The sequence below is a fragment of the Micropterus dolomieu genome, linkage group LG05, assembly GCF_021292245.1.
Source record: "Micropterus dolomieu isolate WLL.071019.BEF.003 ecotype Adirondacks linkage group LG05, ASM2129224v1, whole genome shotgun sequence".
In the NCBI taxonomy this organism is placed as follows: domain Eukaryota; kingdom Metazoa; phylum Chordata; class Actinopteri; order Centrarchiformes; family Centrarchidae; genus Micropterus; species Micropterus dolomieu.
Genome location: NC_060154.1, coordinates 21,347,775 through 21,367,741, shown reverse-complemented (window position 1 = coordinate 21,367,741; position 19,967 = coordinate 21,347,775). Strand labels below are relative to the sequence as shown.

The following is a 19,967-nucleotide window of genomic DNA, read 5'->3' as shown; positions in this document are numbered from 1 at the left end:
GGGGGGGGGGGCGACTTTTTCTCCAAGTGGTAAAGGGATCCCAGTACAGAGCAGGCATATGTTTCAGTAATCTAAAGTCTTACAATGATTAAAATATCCTTGCTTGTTTAACGTAATGTCTGCAGTCTGTAGCCCTAGATGATGAATCACATTCATTACACCAGTTCATGGGTGCATCATACCACATAACAACTTCTGTAATCAGTAGTCCAAGCAGTCTGAAGCAAAACTGCATTTATTTACACTGCATACACAATTATTAGGCAAATTATGTTCCGCAGGATTCATTCCAATCCAAAATATAATTGAATCACAAACCTGAATGTTTATCTAAGAAAAAGTAAGTTTTGTCTTGCTCAGGAGAATTCATTAGTGTGCAGAATTATTAGGCAACAAAAATAACAATAATGATGTCTATCATATTACCCATTATTTTGCTTTTTTTTTTTTTAGAATAAATAAACAAAATGGCAATTAACTTAAAAAAAAGGCCTTTCAAAATATTTAGTGACCAATATACACTATATTGGCAAAAGGTTTAGGACACCCCTCCGAATCTTTGACTTCAGGTGATCCAAACACTTCTGTGGCCACATGTGTATAAAAGGTATGCAGATTGCTTCTACAAACATTTGTGAAAAAATGGGTCGCTCTCAGGAGCTCAGTGGTACCGTGATAGGTTGCCACCTGTGCAATAAGTCCATCCGTGAAATTTCCTTATTGCTAAATATTCCACAGTCAACTTTTTGTGGTCTTATGACAAAGTGAAAGTGATTGGAAACAGCAGAAACTCAGCCACGAAGCGGTAGGCCACATAAGATCACAGTGCGGGGTAAGCACATGCTGAGGTGCACAGTGCACAGATGTTGCCAACTTTCTGCAGAGTAAATAGCTACAGACCTCTAAACATCGTGTGGCCTTCAGATTAGCTCAAGAACAGCACGTATAGAGCTTCATGGAATGGGTTTACATGGCCGAACAGCTGCATCCAAGCCTTACATCACCAAGTGCAATGCAGAGCGTTGGATGCAGTGGTGTAAAGCACGCCGCAGCTGACACTAGAGCAGTGGAGACGTGCTCTCTGGAGTGACAAATTACGTTTCTCTGTTTGGCTATCCGATGGACGAGTCTTGGTTTGGCGGTTGCCAGGAGAATGGTACGTGGCTAACTGCATTGTGTCAAGTGTAAAGTTTGGTGGAGGGGGGATTTTGGTGTGGGGTTGTTTTCAGGGGTTGGGCTTGGCCCCTTAGTTCCCGTGAAAGGAACTGTTAATGCTTCAGCTAGGGCTGGACAATAAAACAATAACAATAATTAACAATATAATTTTTTTCAATGACAATATAAAAAATGTTCAATAAATATTCAGTGTTTTACTTTATTCACTTGAATCATACACGAAGTAGGACTTTCACAAATTAGAATTTTTTTATTAAGATGTTTATTTTGTTGAGGAAAAAGGACTGAAAAAAGCTTTACTTAAATTTACACATGCATATTTGTTGACAAAGATTTTATCATTATTGTTTTAAATGTTCTACCTCAGATTTGTGAAGTGATCCACTGTTCGGCCTCAAGTGCTGACCATAATTAACCATCAGGTTTCTACAACTTTCACTCAGGAGCAATAATCCGCCTTTAAATTCGAAAGAAATAAAGATTTGATACTTATCATGATAATTATCGATATCGAAAGATATGAAACTTTTTATCATGATAACATTTTTGGCCATATCCTCCAGCCCTACCTTCTGCATACCAAGACATTTTGATGCTCCCAACTTTGTGGAAACAGTTTGGGGATGGCCCCTTCCTGTACCAACATGATTTTGCACCAGTGCACAAAGCAAGGTCCATAAAGACATGGATGAGAGAGTTTGGTGTGGAGGAATTTGACTGGCCTGCACAGAGTCCTGACCCCAACCCAACTGAACACCTTTGGGATGAATTAGAGTGGAGACTGCGAGCCAGGCCTTCTCGTCCAACATCTGTGCCTGACCTCACAAATGCGCTTCTAGAAGAATGGTCAAAAATTCCCATGAACACACTCCTAAACCTTGTGGAAAGCCTTCCCAGAAGAGTTGAAGCTGGTATAGCTGCAAAGCGTGGACCAACTCCATATTAAACCCAACGGATTAAGAATGGGATGTCATTAACCTTCATGTGCATGTAAAGGTAGGTGTCCCAAAACTTTTGGCAATATAGTGTAGCTGCCCTTCAATAACTGACATGAGCCTTCCATCCATGGAGTCTGTCAGTTTCTTGATCTGTTCATGATCAACTTTCTCTAAAGCAGCAACCACAGCCTCCCAAATGCTGTTCAAAGAGGTCTATTGTCTTTCCTGACTGCGAATCTCACTTTTGAGAAAATCCTGTAAGTTCTCAATAGGATTCAAGTCAGGTGAGGATGGGGGCCAGATCATTATTCAGGCAATTTTGAGGTCCTTGCTTGCTCACCAAGCAGTGGAGTACTTGGATGGAGGCATGTGATGGATCATTGTCCTGCATAAAGATCGTGGCCTTCTTGAATGCTGAGGACTTCTTCCTGTACCACTGCTTGAAGAAAGCATCTTCCAGAAACTGGCAGTAGGTTTGGGAGATGAGTTACAGTCCATCTTCAACCTGAAAAAGTCCAACTATCTAATCCCTAATGATAGCATACCAGTACCCATACTCCACCTTGCTGGCGCCTGACTTGAAGTGGTGCCTTGTGTCCATCAGTGATCCAGCCAAGGGGGCTGTGACTATTCGCAACAAAACATTTGATTGTCTGGTGGTCACGCCACAAAAGTTTAGCTATTTCAAGAGTTTTGCATCTATCTGAAAGGCATTTTACAATTTTTGACTTTTCAGTGTCAATTAAACGTCTTTTATACTTATTTTACCTGACGTAAACAGGCTGCATAAAAATCATGCACACCTTGATATAAGGTGTGATTCACTTTCGCCACACCCTCCCGCATTACACCAATACATACATATCACCTGAAAATGATTAACTCCAACGAGCATTGTTATATGGTTTGGAGTTTATAATTGTGCATAGAAATAATCATTCAATCAAAATACTTGCCCAATAATTGTGCACACAGTGTACGCTAAAACACAGACAAACAAAATGCTGAACCAGAATCAAAGGCACTATCATACAGGCTGCATTATCATCTTTACTTCCTAATTCTTATCATTTCAAGTTTTAATTTTAAACTTACTCTTTTTTTTAGCACCAAAAAGTGTTGCAAATTTTTTTTCCTCTTGCTCATGTTGACTGTGAATGAAATGTAAACTGCATTCAATAATGTAGTAGTTACGTTTGAAATAACACACCTGGATTTCAACATTTTTCAATTAGGTAACTTAACACTCTTAACGCCATGTGAAAACAAATGGCGTGCTTATTATAAAAAGACATAAAACGAAAGACAAACTCTATTGATATAAAGTGTATCTCTACAATACCGAATCTTCAATTTCACTGCTCATGCCTAAGCACCAGCGTTAGCTGACAATTAGATAACTTATGATAGCGATAATGAAATGCCAAGCCAACATTGGAAATGATAGGGTGGACTGTCAGCTAGCTATCACCAGATGGCTCAATTTAAGTAAAATAATATCTAATTACAAAACTCTGAAGGTAGGAAAATTAAGTGTATTTAACAAGCTTACATTAACCTATAGTGTCTCCATTAGCGTGTAATGCACAAGACTTTAATGAGCCACTGGGAGGGCTGCAGGTAAACAAGACACATCAACTAACGTGAAGGTTGGGGAACGGTATGGTCCATTTTAGGGGTGTCTGAAATTGTAGGCTATTTCAAAATTCTTGAGGTATGAATATTATATTATATATTGTAATATTTACAATTACAGTTAAGAAAGACCTTACTGAACTGTTGTTTTTGCCTTTTTGGGGGGTGTCCAAGTCTTAATTAAGGGGGTCAGATCCCCCCTAATCCCCATCGTAATTTGAGCTATTTAAATAGGGCCCTTGGGAACATAGATATGCACTCATTTGATGGTAAAATGCAGGGTCCTACATTCTCTAGCTTTAAAGCAAATGGACATTGTAATTTGTCCTCTGTATCCAGAAATGGATACCATACTTGCACCACACTTGTACTACAGTTTGTTTACAACATCTCATTAACTCTTTGGCAACCTCAAGATCAACAGCAAGCTAACATGGCAGCTGACCAGTCACCACTAATGCTACTGGGTCGAAACGTACTAACAAAATTTAGAAACTTGTAATTGATTTATGTGTCTAGCTTGCAAATTCAAGTGATGAATGGCATGGCAGCTAAACTTGGGGCACACAAGTTTCAGATGATGTTACATACAACTTTAAAATAAAAGTCTCAGAGTTGGAGGATGTGAATGAATTATTGCAATATATGTTTCCTAGCAAGTGAGGACTACCTTCTGTAAATGATTGTTTGCAGCATATCAACTGATCAGAAAGCAGACCATATCTTGATGAAAAGTGGTGCACATGTTCTTTGCAAGTCAATTGTTTGTTCTGTAACTGCAAACCACTACAATTTCATTAGACCACCAAGTTTCAATGCCATGGTAACACAAAATGTGTGATCACTACCCACACACCCAAACCTTATAGACACACATGCATGCACACATATGTACACACTGCCTTACATCATTTCAATCACCCATGACTGTTCCCATGGTATAGCTGGAAATAGCTTCGGTGAAGGAGACGTTGAGTGTCTGCGTGCCAAAGTGCATTCTGACATAATTTCCCCTCTGAACCAAATGAAAGAGATACTTGAGGAGAGGGCTTCAGCACATTGTGCACTTCACCACTACTGTCTGCTGCAAGTAAATTAAATAAATTATGAAATGACTAAAATGCAAGCCCATCTGACTGCTTAATGCTGTAGATGTTCAGTCAGATGTTGGTGTCTAATGCTAATAATGGGTGATGACACATCTTTCAGTGGCTCATCTGAAATGCTGGTGACACATGTTCATTCCTCCTCAGAGAGATCAACACCTCTGCATAAATGGCCACAGTCAACTCTGAACAAAGTAGGAGGGAGTTTCATACGTATTATTTTAAAGTCTACTTACAAACTGAAAAACAATATCACTCACAGTGATTTCTAGTAAAAATGCATCGTTTCTCCCAATCTAATTCCATTTTCAACAGAGTTTTGAAAAAGTTGAACTTGTCACAAAATGTCATTCATTTTTGTAATTTGTTTTTTAATGAATGCATAGAAAATGAACATGAATAATCCTCGTAATACAGTATGTGCCATACACATATCATTTACTAAAGTGATTCATAACAAGGACGGTTTCTTAACTGGTAAGCAAAGCAAAGCTGTGAGCGCTCTAAGTAGATGTCAACTCACCCTCTTAGTCATGTAGGTGTTATCTACATCAAGGCAGCTTTTTAGGGAATTCTTGTTTATATAATACACACATTTGTCAGATATTTGCGCCAATTTCAAAATATTTTAGACTAGACTTCTAAGTGGCAAAGAGAGGAGCTATAATCGTTTGCTATCAGAATACAGAGGAGTGAAAAATGGTAGAAGTAAACCTGGATAAATGTATAAAAATGTTGAGCAGGCCCAGATGCCTTTGATTTTTGGATCAAGTTGAGAAGAAGTTTTGGTAACTCATTACAAAGTCAAACACATATTTGAGAGATACGAGGTGTGAAAACCATGGACACTGGTCTATAGAGGTGGGAAAAAGAGATAACGTTCAGATGAGTCATTCTTCACTATATTATTGGCAAGTGGGAGGGATGCAAGCGTCAGCAAACGGCAAGAGAACGGGTAAGGTGTGAATGCTTGACCCCAACAGTGAGGGTCAAGGTGGTTCTGTTAGGCTTTGGGGAGACATTTTCCTGGGATGATTTGGATGCACTTATCTCCTGAGAGGGAATGGTCACTATAATCAGTACAAAATTACTTTAAGTGATAGTCTTTACCCTTTGATTAAACCTTTCTGTCGTGGTGTGAGTGATATGTTCCAATATGACAATACTACCATTCACGGGGGACACAAGCTCTCTCACTTATAAGCACAACAAATGAATCATACATGTTGTCATTCATAGTGACTAACTGAACCCTTTATGGAAATTTTGGACTGATGTAATTAGACATTTGTTTCCCCAATTGAGGGAAAATCTTTCAGAAGAATGATGTGCATGCCTCCAGGAGACTTCGTGTCAAAGATCATTGAAGCTGTGTAGAAGGGTCATGGTGACCCAAAACCTTAAAAAGACACTTACGTATATAAATGTGGGTATTCACAGTCCCTTTAATTCAACTTTATGCAAAAGAAAACACTTTAAAGACTTGTTTTACAACATTTTATTTTTGTCTAAAACAATTGTGTTTACATTGTGTAAACTGCATATTAGACCAAATCATGCTTGTACAGACAGTAAATGTCTGACTCAGGTTTAAGGTGAGCACAGAGAAACTTCACCCTTTCCGCAAATGAATGTGACAACAGCCTTCTGGTGTCAGACTGTGCACATACATCATTCTGCAGAGTGAAGCACCACTTAGCTAAACACATTTTTGGGTGGAGGGGGATTTTAAAGACTCTAAAATTGGAACAGGTTTTGATTAATTTATGGGTACTGTGTGCTGAACATTTTCCTGTTGCTTTCTACTTCCTCCTTGACATGTCCCTGAAATGCAAACCACTTTTTTTTCTTGTCTTTCACCTGACCAGTTACGAGTCAGAATAGCACGGTGTGATCTCACCAGCCCACAGAATAACAACGGCGCTCAGTTCAGTTTTATAATGTACACTGATTACAATAAATGGAGTTGTTATAGCTAAATGATTCCGGCTCAACAAGATCTATGACAAACAAACAACACATCAAAGTGTGAATGCAAAGAATTTTTTATATGCTCACAAAATTTTATTTATTTTTGTAACTTGTGTTTTGATGAATGCATAGAAATTGAACAATGACAACATAAAGTAAATGCAGTACCCATATCATTAATTGTGACAAGTACATTTTGTTCTAAGCAGTATATCTTTAGGTGTAGTGTACACAGGACATCCATCCATCTGATTTAAGTCATTTAAGAAAATCTAAATATGACAACTCCCCCCCGAAAACACATAAAAAAAAATTGCAACACAAAATTTCACAGTGGCGGGGTCACGGGTTTATTGGAGAGTCTCAATCAACTTCTCAGACTGCCACCATAATGGTTGAGTGACTGGATGACTGCTATAAAAAAATGGGACAGGGGACAAGACATCATCATAGCAGATAATAGAACATGCTTTATAAATAGTGTGCTTCCTTTTTTATAAAACAATACAATACAAAACAGTCTAGCACAATTTCCAGACACAATGGTTTCCATATTTACAGGATGAATTCAGTAAAGGACAGTGAAAAATACCATCAATTGTTTACATTTCTGAAATGCAGAGATGAAGCTTAGCAGGTGTCAAATCAGTCCAGTAACATATTCACAGTTAAGTAATAATAATTGTAAATAATTAGTCTGTAAAATGTGTTGTGTAGTGTATGTGTGGATGAACACAAACGCTAAATGAAGTAAAATGGGACTTTTTATTCTGCCTGCAATTCTTGCTGTTTGTTTTAACCTGCAGAAGAAGTTGTAACACAAAATTAATTTTCATTTCCACTGCTACTGGATCCATGTCAGCACTCCATCAACTTCACAATGGAATAAATGGCTTACTATTAAGTCTGAAGTTTGGGGAGGTCAAATCCTATTTTACTCAAGAAATAGTGGAAAATTCAGTACCATGTACAGCCAACAGAGGGCAGCGGAGTAACGCTGTTAGAACTGCAGCAGTTGAAGCTACAGCTGACAGGAATGACTGATTCCTGAACTGGTGACATTGGTTCTCAAGGCTAAACCCACAGATCAAGAGACAAACCGTGAGGTTAGAATACTGTAAACAGTTTACATGGTTTCTATCTCTCTCCAAATGATGTCAAACGTTATATTGGAATCTGTACTTAATGCTCCCAGTTTCTGTTTTTTATATAGAATTGAAACTACCATATGTAGAAGGCCCAAAACTGAGTGCTACGACTGCTTTTTGCATGCGGGAGTACAGAAACAGCCTTTATCATGAATGAATCATCTGAATGAATCATACTGAAATTACCTTCATAACCACTTCTACTTAATGTTATATATATTGTGAAAAGTTAGCACCCAGAACGTTGGATTATAGTGTCCTCCAAGAATACCTCAACTCCTTCTCATCTCTGGCTCAGTTTCATTGTGACTTTTGTTCCAGTCTGCGAGGTCTTTATCACATTAGCATTTTTCCCTGCGTGTCTCAACCACATCGAGGTCCTGATGAAAACCTACTTAACGCCTTCCCCCGCTGGTCAGCCAAGCCTCCCCACTGTCACTTACAGCCAAAAATAGGCAGGTGAACTGAAATCTGATGTAAACGCCTTTCATGATTTGTTGTGTGAGCTCAGGGAGGGAGCAGGCAAGTCTCAGTGTAATATCTATCTGATGACGTGATAAGGTGAGACTGTAAAAGCTCCAGACTGGATATCACTGATTTGGAAACGGTAGAATTGCAGTGGAACAGAAAAATCGTATCGATCACTCAACAGTACCATAAACAACCACAAGGACTTCAATGATTACAAAATATATAATACATCTTATACAGTATATATCCTACCTATACAGTATGATCTATTCAACTTTGGGATGAATGCTCCCTAACAAATGGTCCATTTACAAATAATACAAATTCAAAGTAAGAAGCCAACTCTGTACATGCGTCCTTAGTCTTTTTTCAGATCAAGAGGGTAAGAGTTTTGTATAGTGTGTACTGAGAAGACAACAACGGAAAACCTAACTAGCAAGTGTGCATTTGCATGTACTGATTTGTCACCACACAAATGTTCATTGGGTCCTTTAATTGTAGCTTAACCTGTAGAGTCCCATTTTAGTTTAAAAACAGCTTTCACCAACTTTTAGTTTTATCCAATGAGATATCACAGAGTTGCATTGACATTACATGGTGCTTTACGGTCAAATTGGCAGTGTTGCGGAAAGTAGTCTCTTGGTGTCAAATGTATTCTGTACAAACCTACCATCAGAAAAAAAGCAGAGCCTCTATATTAATGTCACAATAGTGCTCTAAGGTCCTGACTGTAAATGAGTCTAAATATGCAGTATATAGCTGGTACTATTCAAATACATATTGGCAAGTCCTTGGCATTCATTGAGCACCACCCTGTTATAATGTATTCATGACTTTGGAGACAGAGAGCTTGAATCACCTCAGATGGAGCAGAGAGGTGAAGTCCTTTAAAGATGAAGAGGACAGAGTTCCTTGTAGGGAAGAAGGGTGGAATTGGCAAGAGCTTTGTCGAGGTTAAAGACTGGTGGGACTCTGAGTGCTTCTGTCGCTTTGTTTTTTAACAGTCTATTCAACATTTTGAGACGTCTTTAACTATAATTTAGCTTTACTTTTCTGCACAATAATGCAAACACACAACAAAGCAATAGAAATATATCAAATCCATACAGATTTCCTTTTTGTCATATATACAGTTGTGTCCTTTATATAGAGACTGCTCGTAAACAGTATCAGGGAAAGAATACTAATGAGAGAAACAGATCCGAATAATCAAATCATTTTCATGTTAAACTTGCGTGCCCCGCCCTGTCCTCCACTGGCGGCGGGTCCATCCACCTTTCGGAAGGAATATTCCACTGAGAAATTGTTCTTGTGCTGCCCTCTCCCTCGACTCCACACAAAAAGCAGAATGAAACAGAAGAGAACTACCCCCAGGAACATGATACAGCCCATAGCTGTGGATATGAGGATGGTCTTGAGGTCCAGAGTAAACTTTAAGAAAACTCTGGTGTCATTCAAATTTGTATCATTGAGGTCCCCAGCATAGTAAGTGCGATTGGCCATAAGGGCTGCATCTAGTGGCAGGCCGCTAACTGTAAGTGTGGCAAAATAGGTGTCATTTCCACCAGCATTGCTGGCTATGCAGATGTAGGTTCCACTGTCTGTTACCTGGGCGTACCGTATTTCTAATGTGCCTTCTGGTAACACAGTTAGGCGGCCGCTGCTCTTTGTGGTGATGCGGCGGCGCTGAGGAGAGATCCAGAATACCACTGGTGTGGGCTCACCTTCTGCTTTGCAAATGAATGACACAACCTGCCCCTCGCGGGCAGATATCTGCTGCAGTTTCCTGTTGCGAATTTTGGGCTTCTGGCAAGTAAAGTGATCAAAGAGGGCCGAGTCAGAGAAAGCGTTAAGAGCCCGTCCCTGCACCTCGACGGGCGTCATACACACTGGGGAAGCACCGTTAAAATTGAGGGTCTTCCTGCGCTGAAGAATCCATAGCAAGCGGCAGTCGCAGGCCAGAGGGTTTGCATCTAAACGCAGTGTCTCCAGAGTGTTGACAGACTGAAAGGCTCCCTCTTCCAGGGTCACCAGGCTGTTAGTAGAGAGGTTAAGGAGGCGGATTTGCCTTAGACCGCCCAGCGCATATGGCTGCACTACTGCCAGGTTTGTGTTGACCAGATGCAGCTCCTTCAGCCTAACAAGGTCCCGCAGGGCCCAGGACTCCAACACAGAGATCGGGTTGTAGGAGAGGTTGAGGCTGGTGAGGTAAGCCAGAGTGCGTAGGGCAGAGGTGGGCACAGAGGTGATGTTGGTGTGCGTAATTGACAGCCAAGATAAGTTAAGACCCTGCAGGCTGTGAGGGGAAATGTACTCCAAAAAGGGCCAGTGATCAATCTCGAGGCCCCTCAGGTTTCCAAGCTTACGGAAGTTCTGGTCCTCTAAGCTGGAGATACTGAGGTAGCGGAGCCGAAGAGTCACCAGATTATGTAGGTAAGACAAAGACTGACTGGACACTGAAGTCAGGTTGCACCTCTCAATGGTCAGTTCCCTCAACCCCACTAGACCCAGAAAGGCCTTGTTGGAAATATAAACTAAATCATTGTCTCCAACTTCCAGGTTTTTTAGACTTTTCAGGTCTTGGAAAGTAAAGTCCAAAAGAATTACAATCTTATTTCCACTGAGGTCCAATGAAGTTAGGTTGGAGAGACGTGAGAAAGCCCCCATGGGGACCAGTTTCAATTGGTTACCCCTCAGTGAAAGCGACTGCAGGTTCTGGAGACTAGAAAAAGCATTTGGTTCCAGGACACTGATCATGTTCTCACTCAGGTCCAGCTTTTCAAGACGCTGATACGGAAGCAGATCACCATGCTCTACCCAGCGAAGTTTATTCCCACTTAGGTCCAGGATCTTGGTGTCCAGAGGGATGCCATCTGGCAGTGCAGACAGGCGTTTACCATAACAGGACACAGTCTTGAGTTTTGCAATGCACTCACAACGCTGGGGACATCCTTGACCCTGAGAGGGTGACACTGTGATCATCAGTAGCAAGAACAAGAAAGGCAGGAGACAGCTGACATCCTGGCCCAGGCTTACCGCCATGGCCCTCTTTTCTACTGCTTCCTCTAGCTCCTGTTTGGGGTTGAATCACTGGGCCAGATACCTGAAGAAAGAGAAAGAAGGGAAAGAAGGAAGGGAGAGGGGGAGGGTGGATAGGAGGCCACAAAGAATGAGAGGGAGAGACAAAGAAACAGACAGTGAGACAAATTAATTAAACTCAATTCCCCTTCAACAGCAGCGATCAAACACTCTAAATGAGTGGAATTACAATTACAAACTCTAATTGACCCGGCACAGCAGTGAAATTAAAGCTAGAACTCCAAGATAATCCTCAAAGGACTGGGTCTGTATTCAGTTGAAACAGTTCGATTTACAATGGTTCGACTGTGTCTTGCTAGCAGAGTCAGGTTTTAAAATCACATGCCAGCACACACAAAAATGTCCAAATAGCTATGAGTCAGTTTTATGGTTGTTTTACTCTCTAGCTATTTCATGCATTGTAAAAACAGGGAAACAGATAAACAGATAAGTATGTTATATTCATAAGATGAAAAATGCACTCAAATGTTCCAGTTATACAGCGTGAGGAAGCAGAATACTAAAAAATACACATACTGCTCTGTAGAAGAAAATACCTGCACGTAATATGAGCACTCCAATCAACAGACATATAGCATAGTATATTCAGCCACAGCCAGAGCGAGATGGCTATGACTCGTGCATTACAGTAACACAGTCCATCACATCATCTGCATAAGTCTCTGAGGGATGAGGCTTATCATGAGAGGAGCTTGCCTAGCCTGACTTGCCTGTGGGTTTCATATGACACACACGGACATACAAACAAATCCACAAGTCCTCTCTCTCCACCCCTCCGTCTGCTGGTGGATGTTGGCAACAGAGTGGGAATCCCTTTATAAACCCATTGTGAAATACCAACTGGTGAAATGAAAAGTAACTCCAGAAAACATACTCCATAACATCATTATAATTGATTGGCGAGGCTGACAGTGTGTTAAAACATATTGAAAGTTGCCACGACCTCCGTGACTCTCACATATCAGGAGGTTCACAATGTACAATGTGTGCTTGTTATGTCATTGAAATTAATTTTTTTTTTTTAAAGAAAATGACATTAAAAGAAAACAGTAAATGTGCTCAGTGATACAAAAAACACTGGACACACAAGAAAACACTAACCATCATTTACAAAGTAACAATAGACACATCCTTATGTACTGTATAACTGTGGGTACTGGGTGCTAATGTTTGAGAAGGTTAGTGAAAGACCTGAACATAATATATATCCTTGCTGTCTTTACCAATACTTGGACAATGCATAGAAAACAGATACACACACACACACACACACACACACACACACACACACACACACACACACATAACCATGCAGCAAACCACCACAATCAAAATGGACTATTAGTATTAAAGGGTTTTAAATTCCCACCTGCTACTGTTACAGATGATTTAATAACTGATTTAATGTCCCTCACCTCTACACATGTTCCAATTTACAATTCACCTCAGCTCAGAGATGAATATTCCCATTAGCCAACCTGCCACCGAATGAAATTAACTGTCTGAAATGCGAGCAGAACTGTCTCATAGCAGACAGGATTAAAATGAGACGAACATTGTTAAAAATCACTTAGAGCCACAAAATATGAACATTTCAGACTTTTACAAACCCTAGTAGTAGTTTAAAAAAAGACACTGGGGTATACAGCAATGCACACCACCAACACTAACCCACACACACACACACACACACACACACACACACACGTGTCAGACATAGCAGCCTGACACGTAGCCTTTCACACATTTTGTCATTCATTGTAGTCTAACAAGGCCCATTAGCAAATGCGGAAATGCAGACCTTGGTTTTGGTTCCAGCTCTATAAATACCTGGCAGCTGAATTTCATCTTAAAAGAGTATGCAACCGATTTATTATTGCACTCCTATAAAAATCAAGCGTCCACAGTTTGGTCTGAGATTCAGGTGTGTTATGCTAGGGCTGCTAGCCTCAAGCGGAGATGAGGAGTGGGCTACAGAGAGCGATATCGCTCGAGCCAGTTTTGTCAGATTTCACACAGCTCCCCGCGGAGCCACAAAAAAGCTTTATACAACTTTTTTTCACATATGCAATAGTGCTCTACAAGACCTATGAACAAGCTTAGATGTTTAAAATTGGACATCCCCCTTAACTATCACCAAAATCAGTATCTGAATAAATCTGTGGCAAGAAATTGGCCTTGCAGTAACTGAGTCATGTTCAATCTGGTTAAAGGTGCAAAGTGTAAGAATTCAGATTTCTGTCCTCCTGTAAAAAAAAATGTATCCTCCCAAAAAATAGGCGACAGCATATCACATATCATATCATAACTGCTTCTAACTGCTATTAGCTAATTAGCTCAGTTAGCTGTCCAGCTAACAGTGCTCTCAGTCCAGAATGGTCCCCAGAACCAGAGCAGGGTGTGCGGGTAAAAGAACCAGTTTGACGACAGGGAATGGTGGATGAAGAAGACAGTAGAGGAGCGAGAGGGAGGTCAGGCATCAGAGAGGCAGCATCAGCGCGTAGAGCCAGAATATTTTCACTCCCAACTCTGTGAATTAAGGGTTTATTTAGACAAAACCAGAGTTGGTGATTGTTAGAACAGTTGACTAACGAGGACAGTTTAGGTGAGTTATATTTTGTTTCTGCTTATTTTACGATGAGTTAACAAGGTTAACTTGATTTCAGAAGGTGTATGGTTGTATTTTTCTGTTGGATGAGGAGTGAGGCTTGAGATATAACATTGGAGTATCGACTCTTGAGGTACAGACTAATATTATGAGGCAGGATGGGGCTAGCTGGTTAGCATGCTAACTTTAGTAGATTTCTCTGCCACACAATACCTATATACATCTTTGACATAATGTCAGAACTGTTACTTTTTCACATCCTGTTGATAATATCAGCTATGAATATTTTGATTGTTTTAAAGTCTTAAATTTCTTAAATTCTTACACATTGCACCTTTAAAGTACTGGAGAGGTGGTACGTAATGCAGTTCTCATATAAAATACAGCACGTGCTCATTGATCTCACATGACCTCTCTTTCCTTTTTTTTAATGCTTCCTGGGAGGAAAATTATCTCCTCTGCCACAGAGTAGTAGTACTTCCATTTTCAAGTGCAGATTATAGATATATAGATAATGGATGGTTGCTTTCTCCATTCCCAATTTCTTGACATTTATTGTGGAAGTGTTTTACTGGCTACTAAATAATTTATTTCATAATACATAATGTTTAATCTTCTTCATTCTAAGAAGGGATTTCTTTTGCTGTTTAATCTGATGATACTTACATTGTTTAAGTGTACTATCACTGGTGAAAGATGCAGTGACATTTGAAAGTATACTAATGTACTAACAATATCCTGGATTAGGTCAGGTTAGTTTAAGAAAAAACAACAGGAGGATATGATTTTTATTTTGTCAGTCTGGTACACGACTTCAATCATGCACCTTGACGTGCATGCTGACTAATGTTTAGCCTTCAGCAGGTCTGACACTTTATCCACATCAGCATGTCTTAGGGCCATGGAGCCTCGCTCAGAAAACTGTAACTGTAAAAAGCCAGCTGTTTCTGCAAAGTTTTAAGAATTGTTTTCCCCACAACAACAAGTGGGCAGTGACTGAACCAGAAAACCACAAACTTCCTTCCCCGACCCCCATCCATTGCACCCACCCCACATTTAAAAATGTCAGTAACATGGCTGTTTTTTTCCCAAACCCATATCTGGTAGCAGTCACTCAGTGATAAGACCAGAGGCCCCGGCCAACTAACGCACCACAGGTCAACAGCAGGTGATTAAAGCAGTGTGCACTCAGTATATACATCATGATCCCCCCTGTGGGCACTGGCAGCTCCACACAGGCTACTGTTACCTGGTAGTAAGCAGCAGTCAAAAATAACCGTCATTTTTGATTACGCAGCAGGAACACAACAGCACTCTTCTCTGCCGACCTTTAGCTGTATCTCCTGACAGAGGAGAGACTGACACAAGAATAGCAAAGACACTTTCAACAGCTGTAGAATAAAAGTGACTAGGTTGTTAGTCTGTACTTAGTAGAATATAGCAGGGTTAAAAATGTCTGGTTCATCAGAGAGACATGATGTTCCTGGCAGAGAGAAATGTTCAGTGAAGTTCAATTATTTAAAAGCTCCTCCATAAAGTCAGAGGATGTTCAACAGCTTTGTCTTGCAGGCAGAATCAATATGCAGCTCTGATATAAGCTGCAATGCTCTGATCAGCTTCGAAAGGACAATAATGTAGGTGTCTAATGTTGTCATGGCGACAGCCCCCCCACCGCCATCAAACTCTCTTCATAGTTGCCTCTTTTCCATACCCAGCTGAAACACACCTGTCAACCAGATGCCCTCAGCAGGTTTCCTGCCTCTGTGCACTGACCTCACCTTAGAGTCTCGGTCTGCCTTCATTACTGCTGCTCCTCGGCTCTTCAGTAAATATCTGGGGTAACATTTTCATGCATTTCACAGATGCCTCTTAGCTATACCTGTTCCCTTGTCTTTCTATGCCTTAACTCTACCTGCTACTGAAAACTGTGACAAAAGACAGATGGATATTATCTGTCATGACCAAACAATGAATTATTTATGAAATCATTGTCAGTATACTATATAATATGCACACATTAGCATTAGCAGGAGGTCACTTTTCTTTGTCTTTTTATTTTGGTTGCCAGGCAACATTTACTCATCCAGTGCTTTCTATTAGAAGAAACTTTACTGCCTGAAGTAATGTAATATTCTGGAAATGCCTCAATATTTATACACACGGGTGAATTGAATTGAAACAACTATTTTTTTTTAGTTTCTGTTAAGAGTGTCGTGCTGTTAGCCACACCTGCTGCTGTTAGCTTTATATATCTCGGCATCTCAGCTGTCAACAAACTGTAAAATTGTTTACGTAATGACTCTGCAAAGCCAAAGGTCTTAAAGAGACACTGCCAGCATAATCATCAAGTTTGTTGTGGCCTTCAAGTGCATGAAAGTTTAACAGAGTTTTTACTTAAAAGGCACAGAATCAGATAGTATTATGCTAGGAGCATAATAGGCCTTTTTCACAGCAGCAATTTTGACTTGTAGGAAAAGTGCAGGTGTTACGGATAACATCAACGATGGCTCCGTTCTGTGTGTGTCCTATTAGCAGCGTGACCGTGAGCCAGCGTGCACAAGACTAGGACCCTGAAACTGAAGCAGCAAAATAGAATTCAGCTATCATTGATTTTATCATTTGTGCTTTAAATACTCTGACATGTCATACACTGTCTTCGTGCAAAAGCGGTGTCGCTTTATAACTGCACTACAAACCTCTCTAAATGTAACACTTGCATTTTCTCAGAATGGTATCATTAAAGGAAAAGTGGCCTTGTGTATGTTTGATCTGTTGTGAGACACTAAAATGGATCAATTAGAGCCCAAAACATATTCTCTATAACAGCCTGCTTACGCATTGCCAACACATGGCACGGTTTTACATACTCAACATAATGTTTTTGTGTCCATGTGGAGGTTAAATGCCTGAGTCCTCCCCTCGGTACTACAGAAGACACACTACTAGAGACTCAAACTGGGCTGCGATGAAAATTAAAGACAATCAAAGAGGATGGCTTCTTACTGTTGTTGTCTGCTCTTGTGATGCTTGAAAGTGCAGCTGACACTTGTACTGTGATTCAAATTTTAGATACAACAAGAAACAAATTAATTTAGGCCTGAAGCTATCAAATAACCTACAAATGGTATGTTTCCAGCTTAATAAAATCCACAATACAGACATCGTCTGCTGTCTTTTGGCTTCAGTCAAATATTCGTTCACATGTCCTCACAAAGAGAGAGTGCAGAAGCTAGCTGCGATTTGCATTTAACATTTATGAACACTGAAGTAACAATTTCATTGAAGAACTCAAACAGCATAACATCTTTTTTCTAGTCGCTTATGTGCACTTGAATCAATTACTGCCTTATAAAACAGCCAGATTAAAATATTCAATACACGTCTGGGTAATGGCAGCCACATGCAGTGATTGTCATGATATCAACATTAAGCTGTCTTTAGTCAGGAGCTGAAGGAAACAACTGGGAATATGATGTTATTAAAATTTCATTAAAGAGATTTTGGTAGAGGAGCTGTTGTTGGTGTCTTTTCTTTCATGATCTTTTGTACACTATATAGCAGCTGCTGATGCAAACAGAGGTGCTGATTGGTTGCTAGTGCCACAATCTTTAGTGTCACATTTCTGCATTCAGAACTGTACTTGTTCCTGAATGTCCTGTCTCATACATACTAAACTTTAGCAGGGCCAAAAGGGCATTATGACCCTATCCCTAAACTAAGCCATTATTGTATTTAACTCACATTTAATCTTTATTATGAAACACTCATTTCAGAATTGATCACATTTTGTGTATATCGCTGATGTCTTTGGGTCTACTCCTTGTTCCTGACTGAAATATCTCAACAACTTCTAGGTGAATTGACATAAAACTTTGTACAGACATTCATGGTTCCTAGAAAAGGTATCATAATGACTTTGGTGATCTCCTAACATTTCCTCTAGCAACACCATGAGGTTGACATTTGTTTCAGGTGAATTATCATCAACAGCTACTGGATGGGTTTTCCGTGGTATCTGATAGAGACATATCTCCCTCAGAGTGAATTGTGATCATTTTGGTGATCCCTTACCTTCTCATCTGGTGCCACTATCAGGTCAAAATGCAAATTTGTTGTTTATGACCAAGTACCTGCAAAACTAATCTCATCAGCCTCAGCTGTATTTTGTGTTTAGTGCTAAAAGGTGAACATTAGCATGCCAACGTTCACAATTAATACAGTGAACATGGTAAATATTTTAAAAATGTTTAAAAATGTTTTGAATTCAGTCTGTAAAGTACAGATGGCAGAGTGTGTGACCCAGAATTGTGCTCTCTGGCTGCAGCCAAATTACCATCCAGACACTGCAGATATCCTGCGAGTTAGGTAGAGAGTGAGAGAAGTGTGGCTTTTAAGCTAAAAAAAATAAAAAGCCAAGTGCAGACTAAATAGAAACAGAGCCATATTTAGAAAGCAGAGTGGGCTGCAAAGCTGTAGGGGCAGGGGGCTCAGTGAGATGTTCTGCCACCTCTCTACCCCCTCCTCTCACCACCGCTTCCTGCATAAACTGCTACATCATTTTTTTCCTTTACTCCAGCCTCTTTTTGTTTAAACAGAAGCTATTAGGGCTTGAACGATAGCAAATTAAGCTTATAGACCTTATGTAAACGCTGTCCTTCACAGCTATTCAAAATAATAGATCGTGAGGCACCCACATGTTTCAACATGAGGACATTAGAATGAGATCAGACAGAGGGCACTTAAGCTCGGCTAAATCGTACACATTAAACACGCACACGCGCAGTTAACGTATGCATAAAGCTTCTCTAAAAAGCTGAAATTGCGTGTTTATGTGTGTGAGTGAGTGCAGTGACAAGAGATGTAAATGCAGCCTAGCAGCTAATAGACTGGGCATGAGCCATGCATGTCTTAGCTCACATTTTGTAAGATGTGACATGTTCAAGAATATGACTGGTGATTCTATATTTTGGAAAATTCACATGAAATGACAAAAAACAATAGTTTCCGAATTCTCCAATGTGTCTACACAGAGGACGTAAATCTTTAAGAAAACAAAAACAAAAAAGGTCATGGATGTTTGCTTTTATTTTTATAACTGAAAAAAAAGCTGGGAACTGTTAGCTCTTACCAAAAGTTACTCAAACAGGAGTACATTTGTTTGGGACTATTTTCAGCCATTGATTAATACACATATGGCTCTAGTGAGTATTTCCAGGAGCATGTGAGATGGACTCAAAATAAATTACAGTGCCCATGTTAGTCATAAGGAAAAAAACACGTAAACCGGTGCAATGATGTGGCTCATTGATGCTTATGGATTTCTGGACAACAATGGAGCTTCATGGCACAAAGAGGCTATATCAGGCGTGGGATGCACAGAACATTTTTGGTTGTTGTTGTTGTTCTTTTCATTCTTTTCATAGACTATTACCAGCCTTATCCTTTAACATCATGGAAAGATACCTAACTCTAGAAATTCATAATAAGAGCCTCTAAATGGAAGCGCATTTATCATATATGTATCACTCTCAACAGAAAGTATCTACAGCAGCAGAAAAGAGGATGAGATTGCCAGACCAATAATCATACTGCAGGTGTAGGACACAGCTGACAAATGAGCAAGAAGCATGTTTGAGAGTGTGTAGGTGTAGCCAAGTGCTCTCCAGAAAAGGCACACAGGCCGAAGCATAACATCCACACTCACACTCATTTCTACCATGCCCACTCATTGCGCTTTACATAAGCCCATTCTCTGTGTGTGTGTGTGTGTGTGTGTGTGTGTGTGTGTGTGTGTGTGTGTGTGTGGGGGGAGGGG

General features: G+C 40.1%; 1 protein-coding gene across 3 annotated transcripts in view; it reads right to left on the bottom strand.

The window, feature by feature from the left end:
* Window positions 1-7,006: 7,006 nt before the first annotated feature.
* Window positions 7,007-19,967, bottom strand: part of lingo3a (leucine rich repeat and Ig domain containing 3a) — a 36,416-nt gene continuing 23,455 nt past the window's right edge. For 2 of the 3 annotated variants that reach the window (XM_046048610.1, XM_046048613.1), the window contains one exon: window positions 7,007-11,548. In XM_046048610.1, coding sequence (XP_045904566.1) covers window positions 9,655-11,487 — 1,833 coding nt within the window. In that variant the 5' untranslated portion in view covers window positions 11,488-11,548 and the 3' untranslated portion in view covers window positions 7,007-9,654. Of the gene's footprint in view, window positions 11,549-15,930; window positions 16,138-19,967 lie in introns of those variants that run through there. The other variant, XM_046048612.1, reaches the window with a different exon arrangement.